Consider the following 26,633-nt stretch of genomic DNA (forward strand, 5'->3'; position numbering starts at 1 on the left):
CCTGTGCGTCCGGAGCCTGTGCTCCGCAACGGGAGAGGCCACGACAGTGAGAGGCCCGCGTAACACCAAAAAAAAAAAAAAAAAAACAAAAAAAAGTAAGTAAAAAAAAAAAAGAAGCCCCACGGGCTGGACTGCAACAACTGGCCCCTTACTTGCAGCCTCCCCCGTCTGCCTGGCCAGGCTTCCCCAACCCCCACCCTCCTGCTCCCTAGCTACTCTGGCCCTGGGCTTCAGTGATTGGAGGGTTGCCCTCACTTGGAAATTTTGAAAGGGAGAGAGGATTAGAACCCTACTTTCTGGCCTCCGCTCCTTCCAAACCCTGGGTTGGTAATGTGGTAGAAAGAAGATAGGCTTTGGAGTCAGCCATACCTGTATCACCTCTGGGTGATCTTGGGCAGGTAACTTCACTCCTCAGTTTCCCCATATATAACTTGGAGATTTTAAAGATCTATTCCCCATAGATTCTGGTAAGAAGGTCCGATGCCTGGCACCCAATAGGTGCCGAGCCAATATTCCCTTCCCCTGCCCCAGCTGCCTGGCCCCGCAGGTCCCTGATGGCCAGATGTTTCCCCGCCATAGCCATGATAATACCTTCCCCTAGTCAGGGTCCTCCTCCTGGAAGCTTTCTGGAGGGAGCCGCCCGCCTCAGATTGCCCCACTGCAGCTTGCCTCCTCAGCACTTACGGGCATTCTTTGTAGTAATTCCCTGGGAGGCCAGAAGAGCAGCCCCGGGTCTGGAGCTGACTTGGCAGCCAGGCGGAGTTGCAGAATCGCTCAGGGTAGGAATGCTGCCTGGTCACTTTTGGTGTGTGAAGTACTCTGGGCTGCTGAGAAAACTGAATGTCCGGGTCCAGGAATTTTGACCCATCCCCTCACCCAACAGCAGAAAGAGTTTGGGTTTCAACTTCCAGCCCTGCCGTTTTTGAATGGCTTCCTCTCTGAGCCTTAAGTGTTTTACCACTATAAGCCTCAGTTTCCTTATCTGTAAAATTAGTCTAATATTTACCTCACTGTGTCCTTGTAAAGATAAATGAATGTGTCATAGTCAAAAGAGCACGCATGGACTTGAGAATCCAACTGTCCTGTGTTCTAGTCTCAGCCCAACTACTCTCTGACTTTGGACATGACCTCTCTGTGCCTCAGGTCCCCCATCTGTAAATTGGAGTAATAATACTCAAACAGGATTATTGTGAGCATTAATGTAGTAATGCATGTGAACGGCCAATTACATTCCCAACACATTTGAGCAGTTTGCATCATGTCTGGCACAAAACGAAGTGTTTTACTTGCAGTTTTAGAGAGGTGGAATTGCATACTGGTTAAGACATGAACTCTGAGTTTAGTTCCCAGCTCTGCATTCACCAGCTGTGTGACTTTGGGCAAGTTACTTGGCCCCTCTGTGCTTCCATTTCCCCATCTGTAGAGTGGGAGTAATAATACCCACCTCACAGAGTCACTGTAAGATTTACGTGAGTTTATATCCTAATGTATAAAGTGCTTAGATCAGGACCTGGCATTTAGTAAATTCTATGCGCGTATGTGCTATCATTATTGCTGAGTCATTCCTCCAAACGGGCCACTCTCTAGATTAGGAAATAGAGGCTTAGGCTTAGAGAATTAAATGATTTTCCAAAGGCACAACAGCTGATAAGTGGTCAACAGTGGTTGATGTCGCTGTGATTATTACGTGGAAGCCCATAGCGGACCCCAGGGGCCCAGGTCGCTGATACCTCTCCCTCCTGCTATCCCCTCTGCAGGTTGTCCGCAACAGCCTGGAGGAGCAGGGACTGCGCGTGCACGGTGTGCGGCTGCACGGCTCGGCCGCCAGCCACGTGCTGCACCCCGAGAGTGGCCTGGGCTACAAGGACCTGGACCTGGTGTTCCGCGTGGACCTGCACAGCGAGGCGTCTTTCCAGCTGACCAAAGAGGTGGTGCTGGCCTGCCTGCTGGACTTCCTGCCAGCCGGCGTGAGCCGGGCCAAGATCACACCCCTAACACTTAAGGAGGCTTATGTGCAGAAGCTGGTGAAAGTGTGCACAGACACGGACCGCTGGAGCCTCATCTCGTTGTCCAACAAGAGCGGTAAGAATGTGGAGCTCAAGTTTGTGGATTCGGTCAGGCGCCAATTCGAGTTTAGCGTAGACTCCTTCCAGATCCTCCTGGACTCCCTGCTGCTCTTCAGCCAGTGCTCCTCCACGCCCATGTCCGAGGCCTTCCACCCCACGGTGACAGGCGAGAGCCTGTACGGGGACTTCGCCGAGGCCCTGGACCACCTGCGGCACCGTGTCATCGCCACACGCAGTCCCGAAGAGATCCGAGGGGGCGGCCTCCTCAAGTACTGCCACCTGCTGGTGCGGGGCTTACGGCCGCGGCCCAGCACCGATGTGAGCGCCCTGCAGCGCTACATGTGCTCCCGCTTCTTCATCGACTTCCCGGACCTGGCGGAGCAGCAGCGCATGCTGGAGCGCTACCTCGAGGCCCACTTCAGCGGGGCCGACTCGGCGCGCCGCTACGCCTGCCTGGTGACGCTGCACCGGGTGGTCAACGAGAGCACAGTGTGCCTCATGAGCCACGAGCGCCGCCAGACGCTGGACCTCATCGCCACGCTGGCGCTCCAGGCGCTGGCCGAGCAGGGCCCGGTGGCTGCAGCCTCCCTGGCCTGGCGCTCCCCAGTCCCTGATGGGGTCCTGCCCGCCACTGTCAATTACTACGTGACCCCCGTGCAGCCTCTGCTGTCCCGGGCCCACGCCTCCTATCCCACCTGGCTGCCTTGCAACTGACTCAGACCCTGGCCAGAAAGGACTAGGCCTCTGCAGGTGGAGTGGGGCCTCCAGAAGTGCATGGAGAACATGACCAGAGACAGGCAGCCCGTGCCAGGTAGCCCAGCACTGCTGCAGGGTTGGGCCTTAAACTGAACAGACCAGACTCCTCCCCCAAGTGAAGCCCCCGTGGGCTGAAGGCCAAGCTTAGGTTCTTGGTAAATGGACCTTTAGGTTATTTGCACTACACTTTTGGACCAGCATGATTGTGGGGTGCAGGGGAAATTCGTCTTGGGGGTCAATTGCCTTCAGGAGACAAAGAATGTTTGGGATGGTAGCTTCAATGCCTATCATCTCAGGTTGATTTCTGTGGCCTAGAAAGGGTCTTTTTTGGGTAGGGCCAGCCCACAGTGAAACCAGCAGCCTCCGAGGGCCTGCAGCCCACACAGTGACTAAAATATGGTATGTTATGGGAACTACTCACTCGGGCTGGGCCACTAACTAGGAGGAGGGAAACTGAGACATGAGGCAGATACCTAGGTTTGGAAAGGGATAGGTTTAGCTCAGTCCCCTAACACCCCTACCCCAAGCTGTCGGTTGAGGTGTGCGGTGGACAGGAACTAAGCAGCCTGGGGTGGGACACAGCCCCGGCCCCTGCCGGGGTACAGCTCCCTTCCCCCATGTCCTGAGGAGCCCTCCTGCCTGGGAGCTTGTTCTCCAGAGGGTGCTGGGTCCAAAGTAGCCACAGTCAAGTGCTCCCACCCCACTGGCCTGGTTACAGGGTCCTTACATGGGGGAGGAGAGGCACGCCCCACTTCCCTTCCCATCCCTCTGTATTTGCTACTATTTAGCACTCTTAACACCTGCCAATAAAGATTGTCTACACTGAACCTAGTACCATGCTTTTCCTGGGAGAAGGACCTTCCACAGTCTGTGGGATCTGTGGCTGCTTCCCCCAGCCTGAGTCTGGCTTGTATTATGGGAGGGGACATTTGGAGGGCAGGGTCTGAGTCCTGGGCTGTAGCTGGGGAATGTTCCTCCTTCCCCCAACACCAGCCCAGCTTGGCAACTGTCCTAGGAGCCCCTGTCCACACAGGTTTGACTTGCCCCTGGACATCACCTCAGCAAGTCTCTTGCTAGAGAGCAAATATTTCACTGTTTCCTACCTGGAGTCCTAAGGACCCTGGACCTGGCCTCACACTCCAGTGCTCAGGGCTGCTTGACCCCAGCCCTGCTCACCCTTCCCTAACCCTTCCCAGGAAGCAGGTGGAGAGCAAGGAGGGTGAGTCTGGACTGGAGACCCCCGCCTAGTGGTGGCAGCTGGGACTGGGGGGCTTCTAGGGCCCGCAGAGCCAGAGCTGAGGCTTGGCTTCCCTGCTGGGAAAGGCTCCCTCAATCCTCCAGCTTCCTCTCTCACCCCCTACTGCTGATGGACACACTCTGGCTTGCTCTAAGCAGGTCCCCTAGAGGGGCAGGGACTCTCCTTTCCAAATGCAGCTGGGGCCATGCCTGGCTGTCTGGGAGTGAGTGCCAGCTGCCAGCCATAAGCTCTCAGGGAGGCTGATGCCTCAGGGCATCAGCCAGTCACAGGCCTGGATGCTGCCCACTGTTTGCCCAGCCTCTTTGATCCAAGGATTGCAAAGTCCTTAACATATTCAGCCTCGTTAGTGGCCTCTGAAGTGCTGGCTTTGATGGTTCCAGCCAGGGTGGAAAAAACAAGGCCGCAGAGGAGGCCCCTGGTCAGCTGGGTGAGTCCAGCCATCTCGCCTGTTCACTGGGTCCCTGCTGGGCTCAGATGGCTGGAAGGAGGAGTGGAAAGGCTTTCTTTGCTTGGTGACTGGAAGCAGCCTCCCACCCCACGCTGGCCGTGCCGACCCAACTAGGGTCCTGGGATGGGGGGACTAAATTCGTCCCAGCTCCTGCTTTGGGCATGAGGGGAATGCTCACAATGTGAGCACACAGGCTTAGCTTGTTGGGGTGGGGAGTGGGGTTCACCTGGACATGCTCGTTTCAGAGGGGAGAGAGCCAGAAACCCACGGCACACGCATGTGTGCACTGGATTCAGCCCACGTGTGCCAGCCACCCCTCCAGGGGTGGGAACACATCAGCAAACAAAGGACAAGATCCCTACCCTTGTGAGGATTACATTCTAATGGGGTAGAAAGAAAAGAAACTAAATTATATAGTCTTAGAAGGTCAGCAATGCCTAAAAATATACATAGCAAGGTAAGGGATTGGAAGTGCTGGGTTTGCAATTTTAAAAAGGGTGAACCTCCTTTAAAGGGTGACATTTGATTGGACAAAGACTTAAAGACAGTGTGAAGCAAGCCATGCAGATGTCTGGGGAAAAGAATTCTGGGCGGAGGGGACTTGTCAACGTACACATGCTCCTGGCAGGTATGTCTGGGGAAGGGCACACGCGCCTGATGGTGTTCTGCTGACCTTGTGCAGGTGCGCGCGTTCCCCATGAGACGTGGGAGACAGGAGTTTCCCACAAACAGCTATCACTTTGCTAAGTTCTCCCCGACCACACCCTCAGTGCACCCTCCCAACATCTCCACGAGAGAAGAGCAAGAATTTCCATTTTACAGACAAGGAAACTGATGCCAGAGAGGTCAAAGAGGTTCGTCTGCCCCCAGAGCCATTGCTGTTAACCCCTGCACCATCCTACCCCTACACTCTGATTTCACATGGATGAGCGTGACAGTATGTCTCCTGTACATACATGTGACAGAAAAAGTTTGCATTACTGTTTGCCAAGTTTGTACATTTTCTTAATGCAACTGTGACACCAGCCATGGCTTGTGGTGACTATGTCAGAGGCCCCTGTGGCAGCAGGTGTGCCCGGGGGTGTGTTTGGGAGAGGTGTAGTGTTTCTGGGTGTGAAAAAAACACTGACTCAGTGGTTGGCATTGTTCTCTCATGGACAGTTCCTGCAGCCATCTAAGATGCCAGGACAGGAAGGAATCAAGAACTGGGAATCAGAGCCAGAGAGGGGAAGGCTGAGGGAGTAAAGACCCATCCCCCATCCCCAACCCCACAGTGCTCTCCAAGCAACAGTCCACTCTCCCCCTGTGACCCATGGTGGGTGGGGGGAGCTCCAGAGGGGGAAAAAGCCTTGCAGTGAACTTTAGGGAATGGAAGATAATGCCCTCGGGCAGTTGCATGATATGTCGGCCCTTCCAGTCCCGGTCTCCACCCTTCTTCAGGCTCTGTGCCCTTGGGAGGCTGACCTCTACGGACTGTGCATCAATGGCCCCCTTGTTCCCTACCTCTCTGTTGGGTTCAGCCAATGAGAGTCCCCAGCAGGAGATACTGGAGGGAGGAGGAGAATAAGGTGTTTATTCCCCCTGCTCCCTTCCCATCAGGTCACCGTGGTTGCCTACATCTCTCAACCAAAGACCACTGCTCCTGTCGGGGGGCCCTCTCCACACAGCTGCACTCTCTGGGTCCGTGTGCCCTCCCCTCCCCTCCCCTCCCCTCTCCTCTCTTACCCCTTCAGGCCCAGGAGTTGTAATGGCTTCTCCCAGTTGCTAGCCCTGGAGAGCTGCATATACCTTGTTAGTTTCTTAAGCCCAGCCCCCATCTTTGGAAATAGTCCCTTTTTAAGTCTCTGCCCAGTTTGAGTGTGCTGTGTCTCCTGCTGGGAGCCTGAGTGACAGACAGTTCCATCCATTCACCAGCACGGTCGCGCACAATCCTCCACGGATCACCACGCTGCCGTGTTATCGCAAACGCGCCCGCATCCCTTCGTGTCACACAGTCTCATACGTGCATTCCATCCCCTAGTTTCCTCAACACATCCTTATTTGGGGAAGACTCCATAAAGAGGGTCAACTTTGAGCCAGGTCAAGGGAGAAGTCAGTCTACAAATCAGGAAGCAGGCCCAGATTGCCAAACGAAACTAAACAGAAGCTGCTCAAGGAACTGCCAACTTAAAGAGCCGTGACAGACACACAAAAAGGAGAGGCGGCAACGCCACTCACAGAGTAAACCTCAAAACCACACGTGCTTGTCTCGAGTCACTGAGATTTATTCTTCCTGAATGTATACATCAAGCAACTGACTCTATATGCGTTCATTTTGGGGAACTCTACAAGTTCTGGATTATGTGTGAGTCAGTGTGGCCCCCTTCCCTCTGCCACCAGGATATGTGAATAAATGTGCTCCCTTTTTTCATTTAAAACTTAGAATTATGTTGCCAACACCTCTTCCTGAGAAAGAGGTGTGTCCCCCGGGAGCCAGCAGCCCATTACCTTTCTGAGGGGCCACAGGCACGTGCCCACCTGCAGAGGACACGTGAATGAGGGGAACTGAGGGATTGCTCAGAGCAATGTTTCCCCTCAAACAGGCCTCCTGGTGCTGTTAGACTGAGAAGCAACAGCATCTACCAAAATGGGGACCCCAGCTGCACTGTGACTTGTTTAAGAATGATGACATTTTAAAAAGAGATCCTTTTCACTTCCACGTTGGAAAGCTTTGCTGCCCTCTTAAATAATCTGACTGCTGAGTCTCAAAGACTTGTCGTAACATCTTCAGTCGTACAGTGTAAGCCAAAGTCAAATGCAGCATATATAGAGAAATTCATAGTATCGGCAACTTCCCCAGAATCCAGCCCCTTGCCACTGTGAAGTGAAGGGCTCCTGTGAAGTGAGGAGGGTGCCATGCTTGTGTAGGGTCAATGAGAGGAGTCTTCCTGAAGGAGGTGCCCAGGGAAGGAGCAGAGTCCAGGAGTCAGATCCAGAGTCGAGGCTCTGAGGAGCTGGAAAGAATAATTTCAAGAGCTTTAACTGTCTCTCTCCCATAGCCACCCAGCCCCACGCAAACCCTTCGACATCTACTTCCTTTAGAGGGGCCACTGTGGAGAGAAGGTGCAGGGGCAATATTTTGGAATCAGGCTCCACTCGCTCCCGCCCTGGAAGGGGTGGGGGCTCCTGGGGTGAGCTCCCTTGGGCCTCTGTCCTTGGCTGGGATCCCCGCTGGTCTGAGCAGCTGGAATGGAATGTTCCTGGGATAAAAAGCCTGCCCCCTCCTCCACCTCTTCCCTTATGGAGTTCCTCAGGGACTGTCATGGGGGGGAGAAGGGGGACTGTTCCAGGGATGCCTGATATGGCGATGCTCTGGAGATGCAAAGGCTCACACTGCCTGGGGGCTCTGTCCTGGCAGCTTCTCCTGGGCTAGGTAGGTTGGCTCCACCGAACATTTACAGACCTCCTCTATGTGCTAGGCACTTAGTGTGACCTCTCATTTAATACTCAGAAATTATCTCCTCCCTAACTCCCCATAAAACACACACACACACACACACACACACGAAACTGGCTCAGAGAAGGGAAGTCATTTGCCCAAGGTCTCCCAGGTGAGAAGCTCCAGGTCTCATTTAATACTCAGAAATTATCTCCTCCCTAACTCCCCATAAAACACACACACACACACACACACACACACACACGAAACTGGCTCAGAGAAGGGAAGTCATTTGCCCAAGGTCTCCCAGGTGAGAAGCTCCAGGTCAGGACTAAATCCCAGGTCTGTCTAGTTCTAAGACGGGACACTTTCTGCTCCACCATGGAGCCTGTCACCCTCTTCCTCTGCCATCCCAGGCTCTTTGCTCTCCTTGGCACCAAACACGCCAGCCCACATATGCAGGGAAAGGAGGCAGCCTCCAAGGCAAGCCCAGGCCCTGAGCATCCTTGGCCTGCCCTTGCCTGAAGCCAGGTGTGCTGACTCAGCCTGACTTACCCCCCAAAGCCCAGACAACCAAGCAGGTGAGCCAGCCTCTGGGGGTCTGCCCAGACCTTGGAGAGGTGGCAGAAGATGCCACCTTCTGCCACCCTTCCAAAGTCTGATCACATCCCTCCCCAGAACCAAGGACCAGGGTTCACTGTACCCAGACTCAAAGGGTGAGAGTTCAGAAACCCTCATTAGGGCTTCCCTGGTGGTGCAGTGGTTGGGAGTCCACCTGCCGATGCAGGGGACACGGGTTCGTGCCCCGGTCCGGGAAGATCCCACATGCTGCGGAGCAGCTGGGCCCGTGAGCCATGGCCACTGGGCCTGTGCGTCCAGAGCCTGCGCTCCGCAACGGGAGAGGCCACAACAGTGAGAGGCCCGTGTACCGAAAAATAAATAAATTAATTAATTTAAAAAATAAATATAAAAAGAAAACAACAAAAAAAGAAACCCTCATTAGCCTGATAAATGGAGCCCTCATTAACCTGACAAATGAAAAGCCACATAGCCTAATGTTTAAGGTGTCCCCCACTTAGAGGTTCTATGTCCTTGGGCAAGTCACCTGCCCCCCCTGACCCTCAGTTTCCTTATCTATGGAAATGGGGCTAACTCCTACTTTGCAGAGTAGCTGGGAGGACTGAAAGAGATAGTGGGTGTAAAGTGCTTAGCATAGGGCCTGGCATAGAGGTGGTGGTTAATACATTATGCCACAACCAAGGAGTCCCTTCCCCCATCACTCCTAGCCAGCGTGCGGTCAAGGTCTAATGTGGGAAGAAATAGGCTGGGGATCTCCCAGCTTTCCCAGATACCTCCTCCCGTGCTGGCTGTAAAGCAGGGGAGGAGGTAAAGGCTCTGCTTCTCCTTCAGCTCAGAGAAGACTGGGACCCTGGGTTTTTCTCCAGGGACCTGGCTGTTAGGGGAAGGGAGCCTCCTAGAGACTGCCCACTGCAGACCTGGAGCACTTTAGCTGTGAATTGTCGCTTCAGCCTAATCTCTAGGAAGCCACCTTGATTCCCAGGTGGCGGCGGGGGCAGCGGCAGGATGGAGTGTTCTGATCAGTTATCAGTGTAACAGATCTGGGAGGAGTGAAACTACTCTGGGCTTTCACTCAGACGGTGACGGCCAACAGGGGCAACCTCTCTCTCCAGGAAAGTCTTTCCTGATGGACCTTCCCTCTGAGGTCAGAGGCCCGCCCCTTCTCTAAGTGACCACCAGTACCCGCACATTCTGCCAGACCTTTAAAGCTCAAAGCCTGAGAAGCCTGGGCAACAAGGGAAGAGGCTGGCTGGAGGCGGGGACACTGTGGGTTCCGAGCCTGCTCCAGGCCTTGCCCGCACGCCCGGAGAAGCAGCCCACACTGCCCTCTGGTGGCGCCGCCCAGAGGCGCCTCACTTGTCAGGGACAAGCCAAGAGAGCGAAAGGGCTCATCCAGGGGAGGGGCAGGGCCCGACTAAAACCCTGAACTGGTCTTCCAGCCCCTCACTTCCCTCAGCTGACATTCCAGATTCACTGGTGGCAATTAATGTCCTCAGGGCACAGATCCCTCACGATCCCCTGTACTCAGTCCAGTCCCCAGGGCTAGAATGCTGGGCCATCTAGAAAGTGTTCAGGAAGTGAGGCAGGGTGGGGATGCAGTATATAACCAGGGGCTATAGTTACTTGTGAAGGCCTAAAAACAGCCCTCCAACATTGCCAGGGCAGGCTGCCTAGAAGAGGGCTGAGAGACATAAGTCCTTGAAAACAGAGACCCTCTGATTCAGTGCTGCTTCTTGAGCCCCTGGACTGAGCAGAGATCAATGTTTGTTGATTGAGGAGAATATGAAGCCTTCTAGAGGTGGGCCAGACAGTGGTGGGAAGGTGACTTTTATTAATTGCCTGAGGAGTAGTGGACAGAGCACTGAACCAAGAGCTGGGGTTCAAGTCACTGAACACTGTGTGCCCTGGCCGAGGCCCTTAGTGAGAAACGTGGGACATCTGGAAGTGGAGGGAGGGGACAGAGCTGCCTGTGACACTAGGACCAATCTCCATTTCCTACATATACCACTTTCTCCAGCAAGAGCCATCTCTAATTCCCTACCCGCTCCGCCCCTCACCCCCAAAAATCAGGACAAAGTTGATTACCAATAAATCCCAGAGAAAGGCAAAATTGTGGTGACACAGAGCACTTTACACCATTAGCTAAAAGCTTCTCTGGACCAAGTGTCCCTCTCCCATGCAACCCAGAAAACAAACAGTCCTGGCTGCAGCCCAGCGCTGAAGCCTGAGCTCCTCACTGTGTCACCTCCAGGGAGTCCTTGTCCTTTTGGGGCCTCTAGACCCCAAATGACCCAAGTAGCTTTGGAAGGTCCTCTCTCTCTGGGGAGGCCAGAGGATGCCAGGGCCCCTCACTGCTCTCCCAGTCCACAAGCTCTCAGAGTCTCAGACCTCCTCCTGGACTTCCCTTCCCAGCTAAGAATGGGTTCAGGAAGTCCTGGCTGTTAGCTGAGAAACCAGGCAAAAAGTTTGGTCTAGGAAGAGGAAGAGCTAGTTGGGGGAGGGACAGGTGAGGACCCCTGGGTCTCTGCCTTTCAGAGCAGTGCACCTGACCCTGAGGACTCTGGGATTACACCAGATTCCTGTGACTCTTAATTATCTCATTCTACACCCTTCTCCCCTTTCCTAAGCCCTGACATGAGGAGGGACAGCTACATTCAGAGAGGGACTGAGGAAACTGGCCCAAAGAGAGGGCAGAGTTGTTCTAGGTCACACGGCAGACAAGCTGACACCAGTTCTATCTAGCCCCTGACCCTGGACAGCGGAGAGATACTGCGAGAAGGACACACACAGGTCTAGGACCTAGTTCTGTCCCTAGCTGACCTTCACTCCATAAAATGAGGACTTTAAATCAGCTCCTAAGCTCTGTCAGCAAAAGCAGTGCCTGTTTCTAGGTGTGATATAAGAGAATAAAACATTCTTCCGTGATTATGGGAAAAGACAGACCTCTGCCCTGTGTTAACCTCACTACAACCCTTCCAAGAGGTGAAGATACCCACATCACAGACTGATAAGTGAGGCTGCAGTCACCTCAGCCAGTGAGCAGCAAAGCAGCAGCCAGGCTATTCATAGCTGAGTGGGGCAGGGGAATGGGGTGCCTGAAGGGCATGTGGAAAGGAAGAGAAGCAGATCTCATTTCAGGTCTGGCCCTTTAAGGCCCCACTTTCTAGAATCTAGAAGCCAATGACATACCTGCCCCGCTGAGGCCTGTTAAAGGATGTCACCTGGCTCCATCCCTGGCAGAGCCATCTTAGTGACAGGTTGGGAGGGAGCCCCTAGGAGAGCCGGCAAAGCTTCAGGCAGTCACCAAACACCCCACCTTGGTCATCTGAGTCAGACTGTACTCTTAGCGAAGCTGCATGAGGGCCTAAGAAAAGACCTGTCTCCTAGAAGTGGAAGGTCCTAAGTATAAGTATGATGGGAGCAAATCCGTAGCCTCTCTGGGATTCCATCTTCCCGAATGGGAAACAAGGGCTTAGGAGAGGAGAACTCAGAGGTACATCGCTGTGCCAGCCCCCACCCCATCCTGTGGCCTCATTATTCTGGCCTCCCGAAGGGTAGTGCCAGAAAGCAGCAGCCTCAAGGGCAAGACTCTTCTTACAGCCCCAAGGGACCCAGGAAATGCAGCGCTGGTGGAAGGTGAGGGTGGGGTGCTGCGTCAGTGCAGGAGGCTCCAACGGGTAAAAGTTTGCTGGCAAACCCCTTCTGGGATCTGAGCAGCCTCCATTTGTCCAACTCTATAATGGGGACCTGGTGCTACTACCTCATTCCGCAGGAGGTCTGGGAGTGCCGGCAACAGAAAGTGGACAGCTTTATTAAGGACCCAGCGGACTCCAGAAGTCCTAGGGAAGGAGGTCTGGAGCCTTGCACCGCCCCACCCCGCCCCACGGATGCACCAGCCGCTAAGACCGCACCTCAGTTTAGCCTTCTTTACTGGGCCCTCGGCCCCCCGACTGTCTCCTCCTGGGGTCGGGCAATCTGTCTATCCGCGTCGGTGACGCCGTCCATCCAGCCGGCGTCCACAATCCGTCGGTCGGCACCTCGGCGATGGCCTGTCGGGGTGGCCAGAGGTCCGGGCGCGGAGGTCAGCGCTGGGGGGAGGCGGGGCCGCGGGGCGGGCTCCGGCGGAAGGGCGAATCGGGCTCGGGGCAGTGGCCCCGCCGCAGGCGCCCGGCGCCCCAGGGCACGCAGCCGCCCAGACCGAGCGCAGAGGCAAGCAGCGCGGGCGGGCGGCCGCGGCGGCCGCGGCGCGAGCCCTTCTTGAGGCGCGACCCGTGGGCCGCCAGATAGAGCTCGGCCTGCGCCACTCCGCCGCCCAGGCGGCCCAGGCTTTCGGCGCGGTGCGCCAGGCGCAGCTCGGCCGCCAGGAAGACGCAGTGCAGCTGCAGCACGCGGCTCTCCAGCTCCGACACCAGGCGCCGGCGGCCCTCCACCTCCAGCAGTCGCCGTCGCGCTTCGGCCAGCTCAAGCGCGCGGCCCCCTGCCGCAGCTGCCGCCGCCGCCGCCGCCGCCGCCGCGCCCGGGCCGCCGCCCGCGCCCCCTGCCGGCCCGGTGCGCCCCGCGCCCCCGCTAGCGCCCTGGCGCCAGCGCTGCAGCTCCTGCCCCTCAGCCGAGCCCGCCGACTCCTGGGCCACTTCGGGCTGAGGTGAGGCCTGAGCCGGGGTCGGGGTCAAGGTCGGAGTTGGGGACGGGGGCTGAGGGAACAACAGGCGCTCCCCGGGCGGCGGCGACGGGGACCCCGGTTCCGCCGACCCTTCCTGGGCCCCCGGGCCGCAGGCGCTGATGCGGCAGCCCGGCATCCCCCGCCCCCCGGCGGTCCGCAGCAGCAGGTCCGCGGGTCTCACAGGCCGTCGCCCACGCTGGGAAGGATGGAGGCTTCAAACCAGAGAGAGACGCGGCCGCAGCCCCCACACTAGCGCCAAGGCAGCCACGGGTGCGTCTTATAGACCATGGGGCGGAGCGAAGGGCAGCACAGCCAATCAAAGACTAGCATGCCCTGAACCCTCCTCCCCTGCCCCGCCCCGTCAGGACACTGCCCAAACCCTACAGGTCCCTGGTCCTTCGACCCAGGCTGCTCTGCTAGGGCATCCAGTCCCTATCCACCTCCTCCAAATTTGGGGTGGAAAGGGGACCGCATCTTCTCTGGCCTGGCCCCTGAGTCATAAGCTTTAGTAGCTGGTGCTTAGAAATCATGGACTCCAGTCCCCACCTGTGGTAGGCTTTTGCCTGAAGCCACACTATGTGACAGTGAAAGCCTGAGACACAACTCAGGAGGCTTGTCTCCTTGCACAGTACCAAACGCTGCCCCTTGGCTGAATCGGCTCTACCTGGTCTCCTGGGCCGCAAACTTCACCAGGACCACCTTCTCCAATCTCCCTGCGGCCATGGAGAGGTTAACGCAGAGGGGCGACTGGCCTCCTGGTGGGGATCTGGCAGTATTGGTTCCTCACCAAGCAAGCCCTTCACTTGCAGAACAAACCTCAGCACTGCTGCTGAGCTTGGCGAGGCTTTCGCAAATCTTGGTGGCCCCCCAGGGGAGCCCCACCCCTCAGTGGGCAAAATTCTTTCCAAGCCCCTGCTCCTGTCTGCTCCTCCCAGTAGGTGTCCCCACACCTATCACACAGAGCGAGAAACAGACCCAGAAGGTGTAGTGGAGCCTTGCCCAAGGTCCGTGGCTCAATCTGGACCGCCGAAAGGGACAAGCTCATCCATTCATGCCCTCTGCGAACTCAGATACCTGGGTCCCCTCACTGTCATTGAGGGGACCCTGCTTAACTGGGACTTTAGCCATACTGGCAAAACGATAGAACTGAGCTCTAGCCATTTTTCCCACAGCGGAAGTGATCTTGCCATACCCCCTCCAAACATTGACCCAGACACCATGGCACTGCCATCCACTTGAAACTGCCATCAGAAATGAAAGGGTTCTGTGTTGGGCGGTGGCAGGGGCTGGAGGGCCAGAAACCAGCTGAGACCAATTAGGAAGAATTGCAGCAGACCGTGGGCTCAGGGGACCTGCCGAAAGTGTGGCCAATGTGATTACCGCCCCAGGCTGAAGAGAAGGCTGATGGGGGCTCTGCACTGGCTTGATGTAGAGGAGAAGGAGGACTTTGGAGCACACCCCACCCCCACACCACCCCGCCCCACCCCCGCATCATGTTCTCTAAGTGCTTTTAAGTGCCTTAGATTGAGTGATTGGGACTCGTGGGCGAGACAGCTTGGCTCCTGAGAGGCAGCTCAGAAGGGGCTCTGAGAGGACGGTGAGGTCCATGAGGAGGCGTCAAGCTCAGTGAAGGGTAAGGGAGGAGGACTTTGAAGGAGGGAGTGAGGGGGAGGGTGTTGAGTGATGGGAGTAGCGGAGGCTCAGGGCAGGGCGAGGGGAGGGGCTCAGTGAGGGAGGGGCTCAGTGAATGTGATGGGCTCAGTGAGGGGAGAGGGGTTTAGTGGGTGCATTGGTGCTAGAGGCTCACAGAGGGAGAAGAAGGGAAATTCAGTGAGGAGGATGGGGTTCAGGGAGTCAGAGGGGCTCAATGGGGATGACGGAATGCCCTACTGAATGGTTCATCCCTATGAATCGTCTCCTTTGTGTCATCAAACTTTGTGTCTTTCTCTGTGCGGAAGATCCCTCCCCCATCACCGCGGGGAGATCTGCAGGTGTCTTGCCTGCATCAGGCAGATCACTGCTCCCAACTTCTGGGGATGAACCAAGTGGAACAAGACTAGGACTTACCCCCACCTCCCACCATCAGCCAGATCCAGAGAACCAGTCAGATCTGAGTTCAAATCCCACACACACTGCCCTTCTGGTTACCTTGGCCAAGTTGTTTCTCTGAATAGAAGGAGATACTCAACCTGTATTTGTTGAATAGATGAACATTCTCTCTCCACAGTACCCCTAAAGGAGGGGCACCAGCAGCCTTTGTTCCTGATGAGAAACCAAAGCGCAGAGAAGTGAAGAGACTCACTCAAGGTCACACAGCAGATAAGTGGCCAAAGATTCAAACACAGATGTGACCCACCCCAAAGTCATAGCTCACCTCCCTGCTGTTCTCTGATATGTCCCCTGTTCCTATCCTCTATGGCATTTCCCACTAGTCATATATAAATATGTATTTGTTTATAGTTTAGTTACTTCACAGTCTCTCCTTAGACTGGTTTTGCTTAGCATGAGATTCCCTGAAGTTAGGTAGAGTGCCTGGCCCCGTAAGGCCACTCAAACGATATCTGTTTGAATTGAAAAATAATACAAGGGTAGACAGAGCTAGCTGAGAATAGAGAAGTTCCCTTCTTCATTCATTCATTTATCCATTCATTCTTTATTTCACTCACTCAACTAATTTGATCATTACCTTCTCTGTTGAGCTGGCTGCTGAAGGTACAGCAGTGATCAGATGGGGCCCTGCCCGCAGAGAGCACACAGCCTAGGGAGGACACAGGTGACTGCAGTTCAGTGAGGTATCTCCTGGGATAGGAGAAACACAGTGGCTGTGCGAACGCAGAGCAGACACTGAGCTGGGTGGGGAGGGGATCAGAGAGAGTTCCCTGCAGAAGATGATATTTAAACTGAGACCTGAAGGATGAATCAAAGTGTGAGATGGATGCACAGATGGTGGAGGGACAGGAAGGGAGAAGGATTCAGGGTAGGAACAGCACACGTACAGGATCAGAGGTGAGAGAGCTTTGGCATCTGCCAGCTTCCTTCCCAGCTTCCTTAATTGCCCTGAGCGCCATGCTCCCAAGAATGGGCAGGGGACACAGCCAAACACCTCTTAGGGCACAATCAGCCTGGCAAACACAACATTAGGAATTAGAAATACACTTTTATTTATTATTATTTTTCAAATTTATGTATTATTTATTTTTATTTGCATTGGGTCTTCATTGCTGCACGTGGGCTTTCTCTAGTTGCTGTGAGCGGGGGCTACTCTTTGTTGTGGTGCACAGGCTTCTCATTGCAGTGGCTTTTCTTGTTGCGGAGCACGGGCTCTAGGTGCGCGGGCTTCAGTAGTTGTGGCATGCGGGCTCAGTAATCGTGGCTCGCAGGCTCTAGAGTGCAGGCTCAGTAGTTGTGGCACACAGGCTTAGTTGCTCCATGGCACGTGGGATCTTCCCGGACCAGGGCTCGAACCCGTGTGCCCTGCATTGGCAGGCGGATTCTTAACCACTGCGCCACCAGGGAAGCCCTAGAAAATACACTTTTAAACTATAATGATTTTTTTTTTTTTTTTTTTTTTTGTGGTACGCGGGCCTCTCACTGTTGTGGGCCGCTCTGCGGCATGTGGGATCTTCCCGGACCGGGGCACGAACCCGTGTACCCTGCATCGGCAGGTGGATTCTCAACCACTGCGCCACCAGGGAAGCCCATGATTATTCTTTTTTTCCTATCTTCATCAAAGTTATGCATTCCTTTTGTAGGAAAGATAGGAAATAGAGAAAATACTAAAATATAAAAAAAAGAATAGAGAGGAAAGGCATCTGGAATTGGAGAGACTTGAATTTGAATTGAAGCTCATTTCTTTCCTAGCTGCACAACCCTGAGAAAGGCACTTTTTCTCTGTGAACTTCAGGGCTTGAGGAATGGAACCACTAATACTTACGGCACAAAGACAAACAAAGATCAAGGATTTGTCCAAGGTCTCACAGCTAGTCATGTCTCTCTGTGGTCTGAGTCAGACACCTTGAAAGAGAAGAGGCAGCCCAGGGGGGACCTGGTTTCAGAGTCCTGTCCATTATACACACTCTCCTTCCAGGACAGCAGCCGGTGGAGACAGAACCTTACGGAGGGAATGGCAAGTGCAGCTGTGGCCCAAAGCAGGATCCCCTCCATCAGCTGAGAGTGGGGTGGGGCAGGAGGTCAAGGCTTGAAAAGTCGACTTCTATCCCAGCCTAGAAGATTCAAGGCCTCTGCTCAGAGATCCAACCCCTCCCTTTCAGTCTCTTCCTGGCAACCTGGCCTGGCACCCTCTAGGATGTGATATCAGTTTAATAATTTAGCAGATGCAGACAAAGATAGCAGCTCTGAAAATAACCCAGCTAGGCCCCAGCCTCCATCTCCTCTTTCCTCAGCAGACTCCCCTGCCCTCCCCGCAAGGTCTCTGGTTGCCCCACATACCTGTCAGTGCCCCTGCCCGCCAGTGGGCACCTGATCCAACACCTCTTCCTTCTTCCAAACTTCTCCTCCCCCTCACCTCCCCTTTCTCTCCATTCTCATATTAAGAGCTTTTATATTAATTAGAGCTTAAAGGAATCTTGGGCTAGAAGTGAGAAAACTTGAGTTTAATTCATCATGTGGACTAGAGCAAGTCCCTTCTCCTTGCTAAGCCTCTGTTCCCACATTTGTCACATGAGGCCACTGGATTCCTAAACGTGGCATGAACAACATGTTTGGGTGGGGGGAGGACAGCAACTCAGACAGGGCACTGGATATCTTTCCCAGGAAGGCACAACTGCAGTGTCAGCCATATCAGTCAACAGCACTGCAACCCATCCTGCTACTCCAACCAGAGAGCTCACAGGTTTTCTTTTTCTTTCTTTTCTTTTAAAATTTCTCTTGTGATGAAAAATTTGCCCTGGTTCTTATTCCTAGAATAAAAGGCTGTGACTTGTGTTCACAACGGACGTAGGGCTCCGTTGGTTCCACGTGCTTTTGGTGCTTCATCACGTTTCTGACAAGTGGGAGTTTTACTTCCCTCTGAAAAGTTGGAAAGAGCAATACCCCTTCCCCCTTGAAGCTTTACTCAAATCACCCCACCTTTATGGGTCTCAGTTGTCACAGCTCTAAAATGGCCAGGTGTTGAAGGGTAAGAAGGACAAGGTTAGATTCCACGCTCTCTAGAGTGTAAGATCCAAAAGAGGTGAGTTCGAGCCTGCCTTTGTGCGTTCGTTCAGCAATGTAATTAGTCACATACCATGTACCAGCCACTGTGCAGGGTGCTAGGGGCACAGCAGTAAATAAGAAAAGCACAAACCCTGTTCCCACAAAGCTTACATTTCAGAAACCAAACTAATTAAATCCCAAGAAATGTGCCATGAAGGAACAATAAAATACCTGTCAATATTTACCTAACGCTTACTCTGTGCAGTGTACAGAGTACCTATCCTTTGAGGCATATTATTAACACACCACATTTTACAGATAAGGAATCTGAAGGACAGAGTGGTTAAGTAAACGCGGCCAAGGCCACATGGTCAAGGAGTGGCCAAGCTAGGATTCAACACCCAGGCAGTCTGCCTCCAGAGCCTGTTTTCAACCACTAGGCTGTAGTGCTTCCCTAGAAATCATGAACAAGGTCTAATCTGGTAACATGAGGGACTTCCCTGGTGGTCCAATGGCTAAGACTCCACACTCTCAATGCAGGGGGCCCGAGTTCAATCCCTGGTCTGGGAACTAGATCTCACATGCTGCAACTAAGAGTTCGCATGCCTCAACTGAAGATCCTGCAGGCCAAAACAAAGATCCCGCGTGCCACAACAAAGATCCCACATGCCGCAACTAAGACCTGGCACAGTAAAATAAATAAATGTTTTTTAAAAATCTGGCTACATGATAGAAAGGGGAGTCAAGGAGGGCTTCTCCTTAAGAGGTGACATTTAAGCTGAAACCTGAAAGATGAGCAGGAGTCAGTTATGTGGAATTGAGGAGAGAGATTTCCCAGCAGAAAAAATAGTATGGGCAAAGGTCCTGAGACAGAAAGATCAGTGTGTTCAGTGCCTGGTAAGCCAGAAAATGGGGAGAGCTGAGATCAGAGGAGCTGGGTCTGGAGGCCAGGGTGAGGATTTGGGGTTTTACTCTAAGTGCAGGGGAAGCCTTTGAAAGGTTTAAGTGGGGATCAACATGATGTGATTTGTTTCTAAAAGGTCATGCTGTTAGCCATGTAGAGAATGAACTGAAAGGCAACAAGAGGCGGATGAGGGAGACCAGTTAGGAGATTACTGCAGTAATCCAGCTGAGAGAGGATGGAGGCCAGGCCAGGAGTAATGGCAAGAGGTGGGAGGAGAGATGATTTGGATTTTATTTGGAGATGAACTGAGAGGACTTGTGGATGATTAGTGTGGGGGTGAGGTACCGTTAGGTGTGGTACTCTTGACTGAGATGGGAAAGACCAGGGGAGGAACAGGTTTCATAGAGAAATCAAGGTCAAGAGGGTTTGTTTTCTTTTCCCCCTGCATGATAATTGCTTCATTACAAAAATAAGAACAAAAGAAGTCAGGACTTCCCTGGTGGCACAGTGGTTAAGAATCTGCCTGCCAATGCAGGGAACACAGGTTCAAGCCCTGGTCCGGGAAGATCCCACATGCCGCGGAGCAACTAAGCCCGTGCGCCACAACTACTGAGCCTGCGCTCTAGAGCCCGCAAGCCACAACTACTGAAGCCCACGCGCCACAACTACTGAAGCCCACGCGCCACTACTACTGAAGCCCATGCACCTAGAGCTCGTGCTCCACAACAAGAGAAGCCACTGCAATGAGAAGCCCATGCACCGCAACGAAGAGTAGCCCCCGCTCGCCACAACTAGAGAAAGCCCGTGTACAGCAAAGAAGACCCAACGCAGCCAAAATAATAAACAAATAAAATTAAATTTAAAAAAATTTTTTAAAAAGAAAAGAAGTCTATAGTAATAGCCCATTGTATCTTCCCATTTTTTAGTCTAACTAAGAAAGAGTATACCTTGCAAGGGGTATACATTCAGTTTCAAAGGTGGAAAGAGGACTTCCTTGGCAGTCCAGTGGTTAAGACTCCACACTTCCATTGCAGAGGACACGGGTTCAATCCCTAGTCGGGGAACTAAGATCTCGCATGCCACACGCACAGCACAGCCCCCCCCCCAAAAAACATGGAAAGATTATTTAAAATAATTGACATTAGCACAGCAGCATTCAGATGTTATGGTTTGAGTTACTGTGCACTGGAAAATGAAAGTCTGACTTGTAAAATCGTGCTCTCTGTATCCGTCTGATGCAGAAAAGCAAAACTCAGTTAAAAAAAAAAAGTAAGACAGAAAGGGAAAAAATATATTTTACTAGTTAGTAAAGGTCTACACACATAGAGGACAGGTAAACCTTTGGAAAGAATTTTGTTTCGGATGCCTATTTTGGAAAATCTTTTCTGTTTTCCTTCTCTACTCTCAATCCTCTATTCACAGAATCCTTCACTTCTGATACTTCTGGTCATTAAATGTGTGTGTGTGTGTGTGTGTGTGTGTGTGTGTGTGTGTGTGTGTGTGTTTTCACGCACCAACAAATTCTTCAACCCTAGCTGGGTGTCCAGCAATTCAATGTGATTCGATTCTGACATTAACCGGAGTTAACGCAGACCCCACAGGTTAAGGACCTATTCCCACAAGACTGCCCTTCACTTCAGACACCAATCACAAGTAGTAGATTCCCCCCAAGTTACCCACAACTTCTGTCTGACTTACCTACAAATCAGAGGTTCCCACGACCCCCTCCTTGGATTCAATAATTTGCCAGAACAGCTGGAAAATTAAGGGAAACACATTTACCAGTTTATTATAAAGGATACAGATGAACAGCCAAATGAAGAGATACGTAGGGTGAGATCTGGAAGGGATCTCTGAGCACAGGAGCTTCTGTCCCATGGAGTTGGGGTGCACCACCCTCCCAGCCTGTGGGTATGTTCACCAACCCAGAAGCTCTCCACACCCTGTACTTTGGGGATTTTTATGGAGGCTTCATCACATGAGCATGATGGATCATTAACTGAATCTCCAGGCCCTCTGCCCTTCCCAGAAGATGGGGTGGGGGTGGGGCTGAAAGTTCCACGCTTCTAATCATGGCTTCATCTCTCTGGTGACCAGCTCCCTTCCTGAAGCTATTCAGGAACCCACCAACAGTCACCTCATTAGAACAGAATATGCTCCCATGACCCAGGAAATTCCAAGGGGTTTAGGAGCTCTGTGTCAGGAACTGGGGGCAGACACCAATATACATATTTTTTCTATTATTTCACAACACCCAAGTTGGAGATCCATGATAAGTAGACAGGTGTACAGAAGCTTCTGGAAGTCAGCACTGGAGAGTCAGAGCTAGAGACTTGAATTTGGGGAGTCATCCATAGATGGTACTTGAAGCCGTGGGATAAGATGAGTGGCCTTGGGAGAAAGCATTGATGGAGAAGTGGATAGAAGTCTGAGGCACCACATTTAGAAGCCAGGATGATGGGAACGAACCAGCAAAGGAGCCTGAGCAGGGATGGTTGTCAATAAAGGGGGGAAACAGAAAAGTGTGCCAAGCAATAAATTGAGATTAAGGAAGCAATTATGGCAAGCGCAGACCATTCTTCTGTGTAAGCTTTGTTTTGAAAAGCAGAGAAATAGGGTGGTAGCTGGCAAGAAAGGGGGTTGAACAGGGGTTCTGTAAGATGGGAGCTGCTAGGAGCCCCTTTGTATGCGATGGGATTGATCTAGTAGAAGGGGAAATGTGGCTGCCTTGCACGAATAAACTCACGTGGGAGATTCTTTTTTTTTTTTTTTTTTTTTTGGCTGCACTGTCTGGCTTGCAGGATCTTAGATCCCCAACCAGGGATCGAACCCATGCCCCCTGCAGTGGAAGCACGGAGTCTTAACCACTGGACCGCCAGGGAAGTCCCTGCATGGGAGATTCTTTTTTCTTTTAGAAGATGTTGGGGGTAGGAGTTTATTAATTCATTTATTTTATTTTTGCTGTGTTGGGTCTTCGTTTCTGTGCGAGGGCTTTCTCCAGGTGCGGCGAGCGGGGTCTACTCTTCATCGCGGTGCGCGGGCCTCTCCCGTTGCGGAGCACAGGCTCCAGACGCGCAGACTCAGTAGTTGTGGCTCACGGGCCCAGCTGCTCCGCGGCATGTGGGATCTTCCCAGACCAGGGCTCGAACCCCTGTCCCCTGCATTAGCAGGCAGACTGTCAACCACTGCGCCACCAGGGAAGCGCATGGGAGATTCTTAAGAAAGCAAGAGAGGATGGGCTGTCCAGCAAGCTCATTCCTAGCACAAGCCTTCATTAAGCACTTACTATGTACCAGCCACTTTTAAGTGCTAGAAATATAGCAGTGATCAAGACAAGTAAGGTCCCTGCCCTCTGAGCACTCTCAATCCAGAGGAAGAGAAAAGGCCATAAAGAATCAAAACAAATAAGATCATTTCGGATTGCGTTACATGTATACTTTGAAGGAAGAAAACAGGGTGATAGGGAGGTCCCTGCCCTCTGAGCAGAGGAAGAGAAAAGGCCATAAAGAATCAAAACAAATAAGATCATTTCGGATTGCGTTACATGTATACTTTGAAGGAAGAAAACAGGGTGATAGGGCATAACCCAGCAATATACTTTAGATAGAGAAGTCTAGGATGTTGGAGTGGGAAGCTGTGGGCTTTGTCTTCCCACCATTTATTTGTCCTACTTTTGATAGCAATGCCTTTATATTTTGGGGGGAACCACTTCTCCTATATGCTCAGTGCGTGCTTCTTGTGGGGCTGACCCCAGCCTATCTCCAGGAATGGGGTTATGATCCTGGCCTGGCCAGTGAAACTCAGTACTAGGAAGTTTACTAGAACTGTTGAGAAAGAGAAACTTTCTTTGCCCAGGAATTGTTGACCAAGTAGACTATAAACCTGGAGCTGCAGGCGGTCATTTTGCCACCACAGTGGAAGTGTGTGCCTGGTGCCTGGCAGGAGAGCCCAGAAACAGAGACCTGATGAGCATGGAAATCACTTGAGCACCTGATTCCAGCTGTACCTGAAGGTACCCTTGGACTTTTCACTTAAGTGAGACAATAGATTCTCCTGTTTTTCTTAAGCTATTTTGAGCTATTTGAACTTATAATTGAACAAATCCTGATTGACGAAGAAAGCAAAGGAGTGTTTTAGAAGTGCTAGGGAGAAGCAATCCATGTGGAATGAACAGGAAGTGCAAAGATTCTTTGCAGGATAGTTTGACGCATTTGGGGATCACAAAAGAGGCAAGTGAAGCTGGAATATAATGAGCTGTGGTAATGGAATGAGATGGGATAGACCCTCAGGAAGAGAGCTCCATTTCCAGCAAAATGGCAGAAGAGGGGAGCAGAGAAATGCTTCCTCATACATGGCACTTAAAAATGATGGATAAATTTTTAAACTTTTTCTTGTAAAGCATCAGTGAGCTGACTACAAAGTAAGGGAATTAACAGAGGTCAGAAATGACAAGAGGGCTTCCCTGGTGGCGCAGTGGTTGAGAATCCGCCTGCCCACGCAGAGGACACGGGTTCGTGCCCCGGTCCGGGAAGATCCCACATGTCGCGGAGCGGCTGGGCCCGTGAGCCATGGCCTCTGAGCCTGCGCGTCCGGAGCCTGTGCTCCGCAACGGGAGAGGCCACAACAGTGAGAGACCCATGTACCAAAAAAAAAAAAAAAAAAAAAAAAAAAAATGACAAGAAAGGGCAATTCCTCAAGAATAAATGAGTCTTGTAGCTGGTGTTTGCCCTGAAAGCACCTGTTGAACCCTGAGACCTAGACCAGTCAAAATTTTTAAATTTAACCCACAATAAGACATTTCACAACATAATCATTTCATGACGTATATAAGACAAATCAGGACTTCCCTGGTGGCGCAGTGGTTAAGAATCTGCCTGCCAATGCAGGGAACACAGGTTCAAGCCCTGGTTCGGGAGGATCCCACATGCCGCAGAGCAACTAAGCCCGTGCGCCACAACTACTGAGCCTGTGCTCTAGAGCCCGCAAGCCACAACTACTGAGCCCGCGTGCCACAACTACTGAAGCCCGCTCTCCTAGAGCCCGTGCTCTGCAAAAAGAGAAGCCACCGCAATGAGAAGCCCGCGCACTGCAACGAAAAGTATCCCCCGCTCAACGCAACTAGAGAAAGCCCACGCGCAGCAACGAAGACCCAACACAGCCAAAAAAAACCACATTCTGCTGTACACCTTAAACTTATACACTGTAAGTCAATTATATCTCCATAGAACTGGAAGAAAAAAAGACATTTTTACAACAGAACCCAGGACGCAGACAAAAATTTCACAAGCAATATTCACCCTAATTACATGTGAGGCATGCTGATATTCCTTGGTCTAATCTATTCCATACTATTCAATTGCCTTTTTTTTTTTAATGCTGCTTTAGTTCCATTAAACAATGGAGTGCTAGGAGCTGAAGATTATTCTGTTTGGGGAGGGGAAGCCAAGTTGCAATCAAACTGCAAGTTGCAATCAGGAAGCATTCAGAAGAAAGGGACCATTTGGGTTCCCAGCTCCAGCATTTTGTTGGATTTTTCTTTTCTAGGGAGTTAAAGTTTGACCATGTTGAGTTTGAAATGTCAATTAGATATTTGAGCAGAAATTTCGAGTGGGCAGTTGACTTTATATGTCTGGGGCTCAGGAGAGAGGGCTGGGTTGCGGGTGTGAATTCGGAGTCATCAGCAGATAGGCAGTATTTAACTGGATGAGATGACCATGGGAGGAGAGAAGGCAGAGGAGAGGCGAGGACAAAGGACTGAGCCTGGGGCACTCAGATGTTAAGCAGCCAGTGAGAAGAAGTGACCCACAGCCTCTACCTTTTTCTTTCTCCTTTTCTCCATCTTGCTGTCAGAAACACAGATGTGGTGGATGCCATCAAGGACCTTAAGACCAGGGCCTCGCTCTAGGGATGGTAGAACAGTGAGCTGCTGTGCTGTGGGGTGTCTGATACTTCCAGCTGAATCTAATTCCTAACTGACACAGGAACAATATTGAGAAACTCCTGGCAAGATTGACCAAGGGAAAAAAAAAAAAAAGGAAGGTGGCACAAATAAACAATGTTCCATTTGAAGAGCGGGACTACAGAACTACAGCTATAGCAGAGATTTAAAAGATAGCCGGAGAATATTAGAAACAATTTTATGACAACAAATTTAGAACAAAGGTAAAATAGACAAATTCGTGGAGAAATAAAAATTTATATCAAAAACGATCAAGTAGAGAAAGAAAAATTACAGAACAATATTACTTAAGAACATAGATGTCAATGCCCTAAACAAAAGATTAACAAGCTAAATATAACAATGTATTTACAATATAATAAACACAGGAATTCCCTGGCAGTCCAGTGGTTAGGACTCAGCACTTTCACTGCTGAGGTCCGGGTTCAATCCCTGGTCGGGGAACTAATATCCTGCAAGCCATGCGGTGCAACCAAAAAAAAATGATAATAAACACATCATGACCAAGATGAGTTTATTCTAGGAAGTTTGATTCAACATTAGAAAATCTACTAGTGTAATTAATCATATTAATGTTAGAGGAGGAAAACCAAGTGAATATTTCAATCTATACAGAAAATGCACCTGATAATTCAACAATTTTTTATGTTAAACACTCTTAGCAAACTAAAAAAAAGAAAGAAAAGAATAATTCTCAGCAAACTAGGTATAAAGCACCATTAACCTGATAAAGTGCCCCCTCCTGGAGGGGAGGGTATCTACATATATTTGGAATTCCATAAGGAAAATGTCTCTTCTCCCCATTTATTCAATCATCTCTTTTTTTTTTAGTTTTATTGAGATATAATTAACATACAGTTTTGTACAAGTTTAAAGTGTACAGCATAAATCAGCTCTCATTATAAAAGAAATTAAAACGTTTTTGTGGACCCCTAAAAGTATTGAGACTCCTAGGTACGATGCTTATTGTGTCCAGTGGATAAATCAGCCCAAATGATTAACACCATTAAGGGAATGATTAACACTATTTTCAGGAAGTTTTTCTCTGGAAGGATGAGGAAAGGGGAGGCCACAGAGGAGGATCATACAGAGAGCTTCAAAAGTACTGAAATGTCCCATTGAACTAGTGGTGGGTGTCTTCATTTTTAATGTTTAAACAATACATATATTTTATATTTTTATACGTATGTATATATACATGGATATACACACATATATTCTTCTATATGTATATTTCACAGTAAAATTTTTACAGTAAAATATGTAAGGACCAGGTCATGGGTGGGGGGTGGGGGCGGGTCTTAAAGACCAGGGTAGGTCCTGGCCGACCACAGGCACACATAAATTTGCTCTGAATACTTTAATGACCATCTGGCTCTGGATCAAGTCCCTCCTGTTCACTCACAGCGAGGGTACTGCTCTGCCTGTCTG

The 26,633-nt window shown here is 51.5% G+C and overlaps 3 protein-coding genes across 6 annotated transcripts in view; 2 read left to right on the forward strand and 1 right to left on the reverse strand.

Annotated features, from left to right (window-relative positions):
• Positions 1-3,649, forward strand: part of TENT5B (terminal nucleotidyltransferase 5B) — a 7,176-nt gene extending 3,527 nt beyond the window's left edge. Inside the window, exon 2 of the mRNA XM_007120362.3 lies at positions 1,758-3,649. Coding sequence (XP_007120424.1) covers positions 1,758-2,780 — 1,023 coding nt within the window. The 3' untranslated portion in view covers positions 2,781-3,649. The remainder of the gene's footprint in view (positions 1-1,757) is intronic.
• A 3,087-nt stretch (positions 3,650-6,736) lies between these two features.
• Positions 6,737-13,455, reverse strand: TRNP1 (TMF1 regulated nuclear protein 1). Its single transcript, XM_024125271.3, has 2 exons — positions 12,437-13,455; positions 6,737-7,521 (listed from the first exon to the last, which is right to left on the reverse strand). The coding sequence occupies exon 1, from the start codon at positions 13,319-13,321 to the stop codon at positions 12,608-12,610; it is 714 nt and encodes a 237-aa protein (XP_023981039.1). The 5' UTR covers positions 13,322-13,455; the 3' UTR covers positions 6,737-7,521; positions 12,437-12,607.
• KDF1 (keratinocyte differentiation factor 1) overlaps positions 13,118-26,633 on the forward strand; it is a 32,991-nt gene continuing 19,475 nt past the window's right edge. For 2 of the 4 annotated variants that reach the window (XM_055082295.1, XM_055082298.1), the window contains exon 1: positions 24,092-24,445. The gene's annotated coding sequence lies outside the window, so the exon portion shown is untranslated. Of the gene's footprint in view, positions 13,168-22,376; positions 22,585-22,710; positions 23,256-24,091; positions 24,446-26,633 lie in introns of those variants that run through there. The other 2 variants (XM_055082294.1, XM_055082297.1) reach the window with 2 other exon arrangements.

The sequence above is a fragment of the Physeter macrocephalus genome, unplaced genomic scaffold (genome assembly GCF_002837175.3).
Source record: "Physeter macrocephalus isolate SW-GA unplaced genomic scaffold, ASM283717v5 random_66, whole genome shotgun sequence".
In the NCBI taxonomy this organism is placed as follows: Eukaryota; Metazoa; Chordata; class Mammalia; order Artiodactyla; family Physeteridae; genus Physeter; species Physeter macrocephalus.

Coding starts and splice junctions, on each gene's coding strand:
- TRNP1 (XM_024125271.3), bottom strand. CDS start 13,321: ATGCCGGGCTGCCGCATCAGCGCCTGCGGCCCGGGGGCCCAGGAAGGG.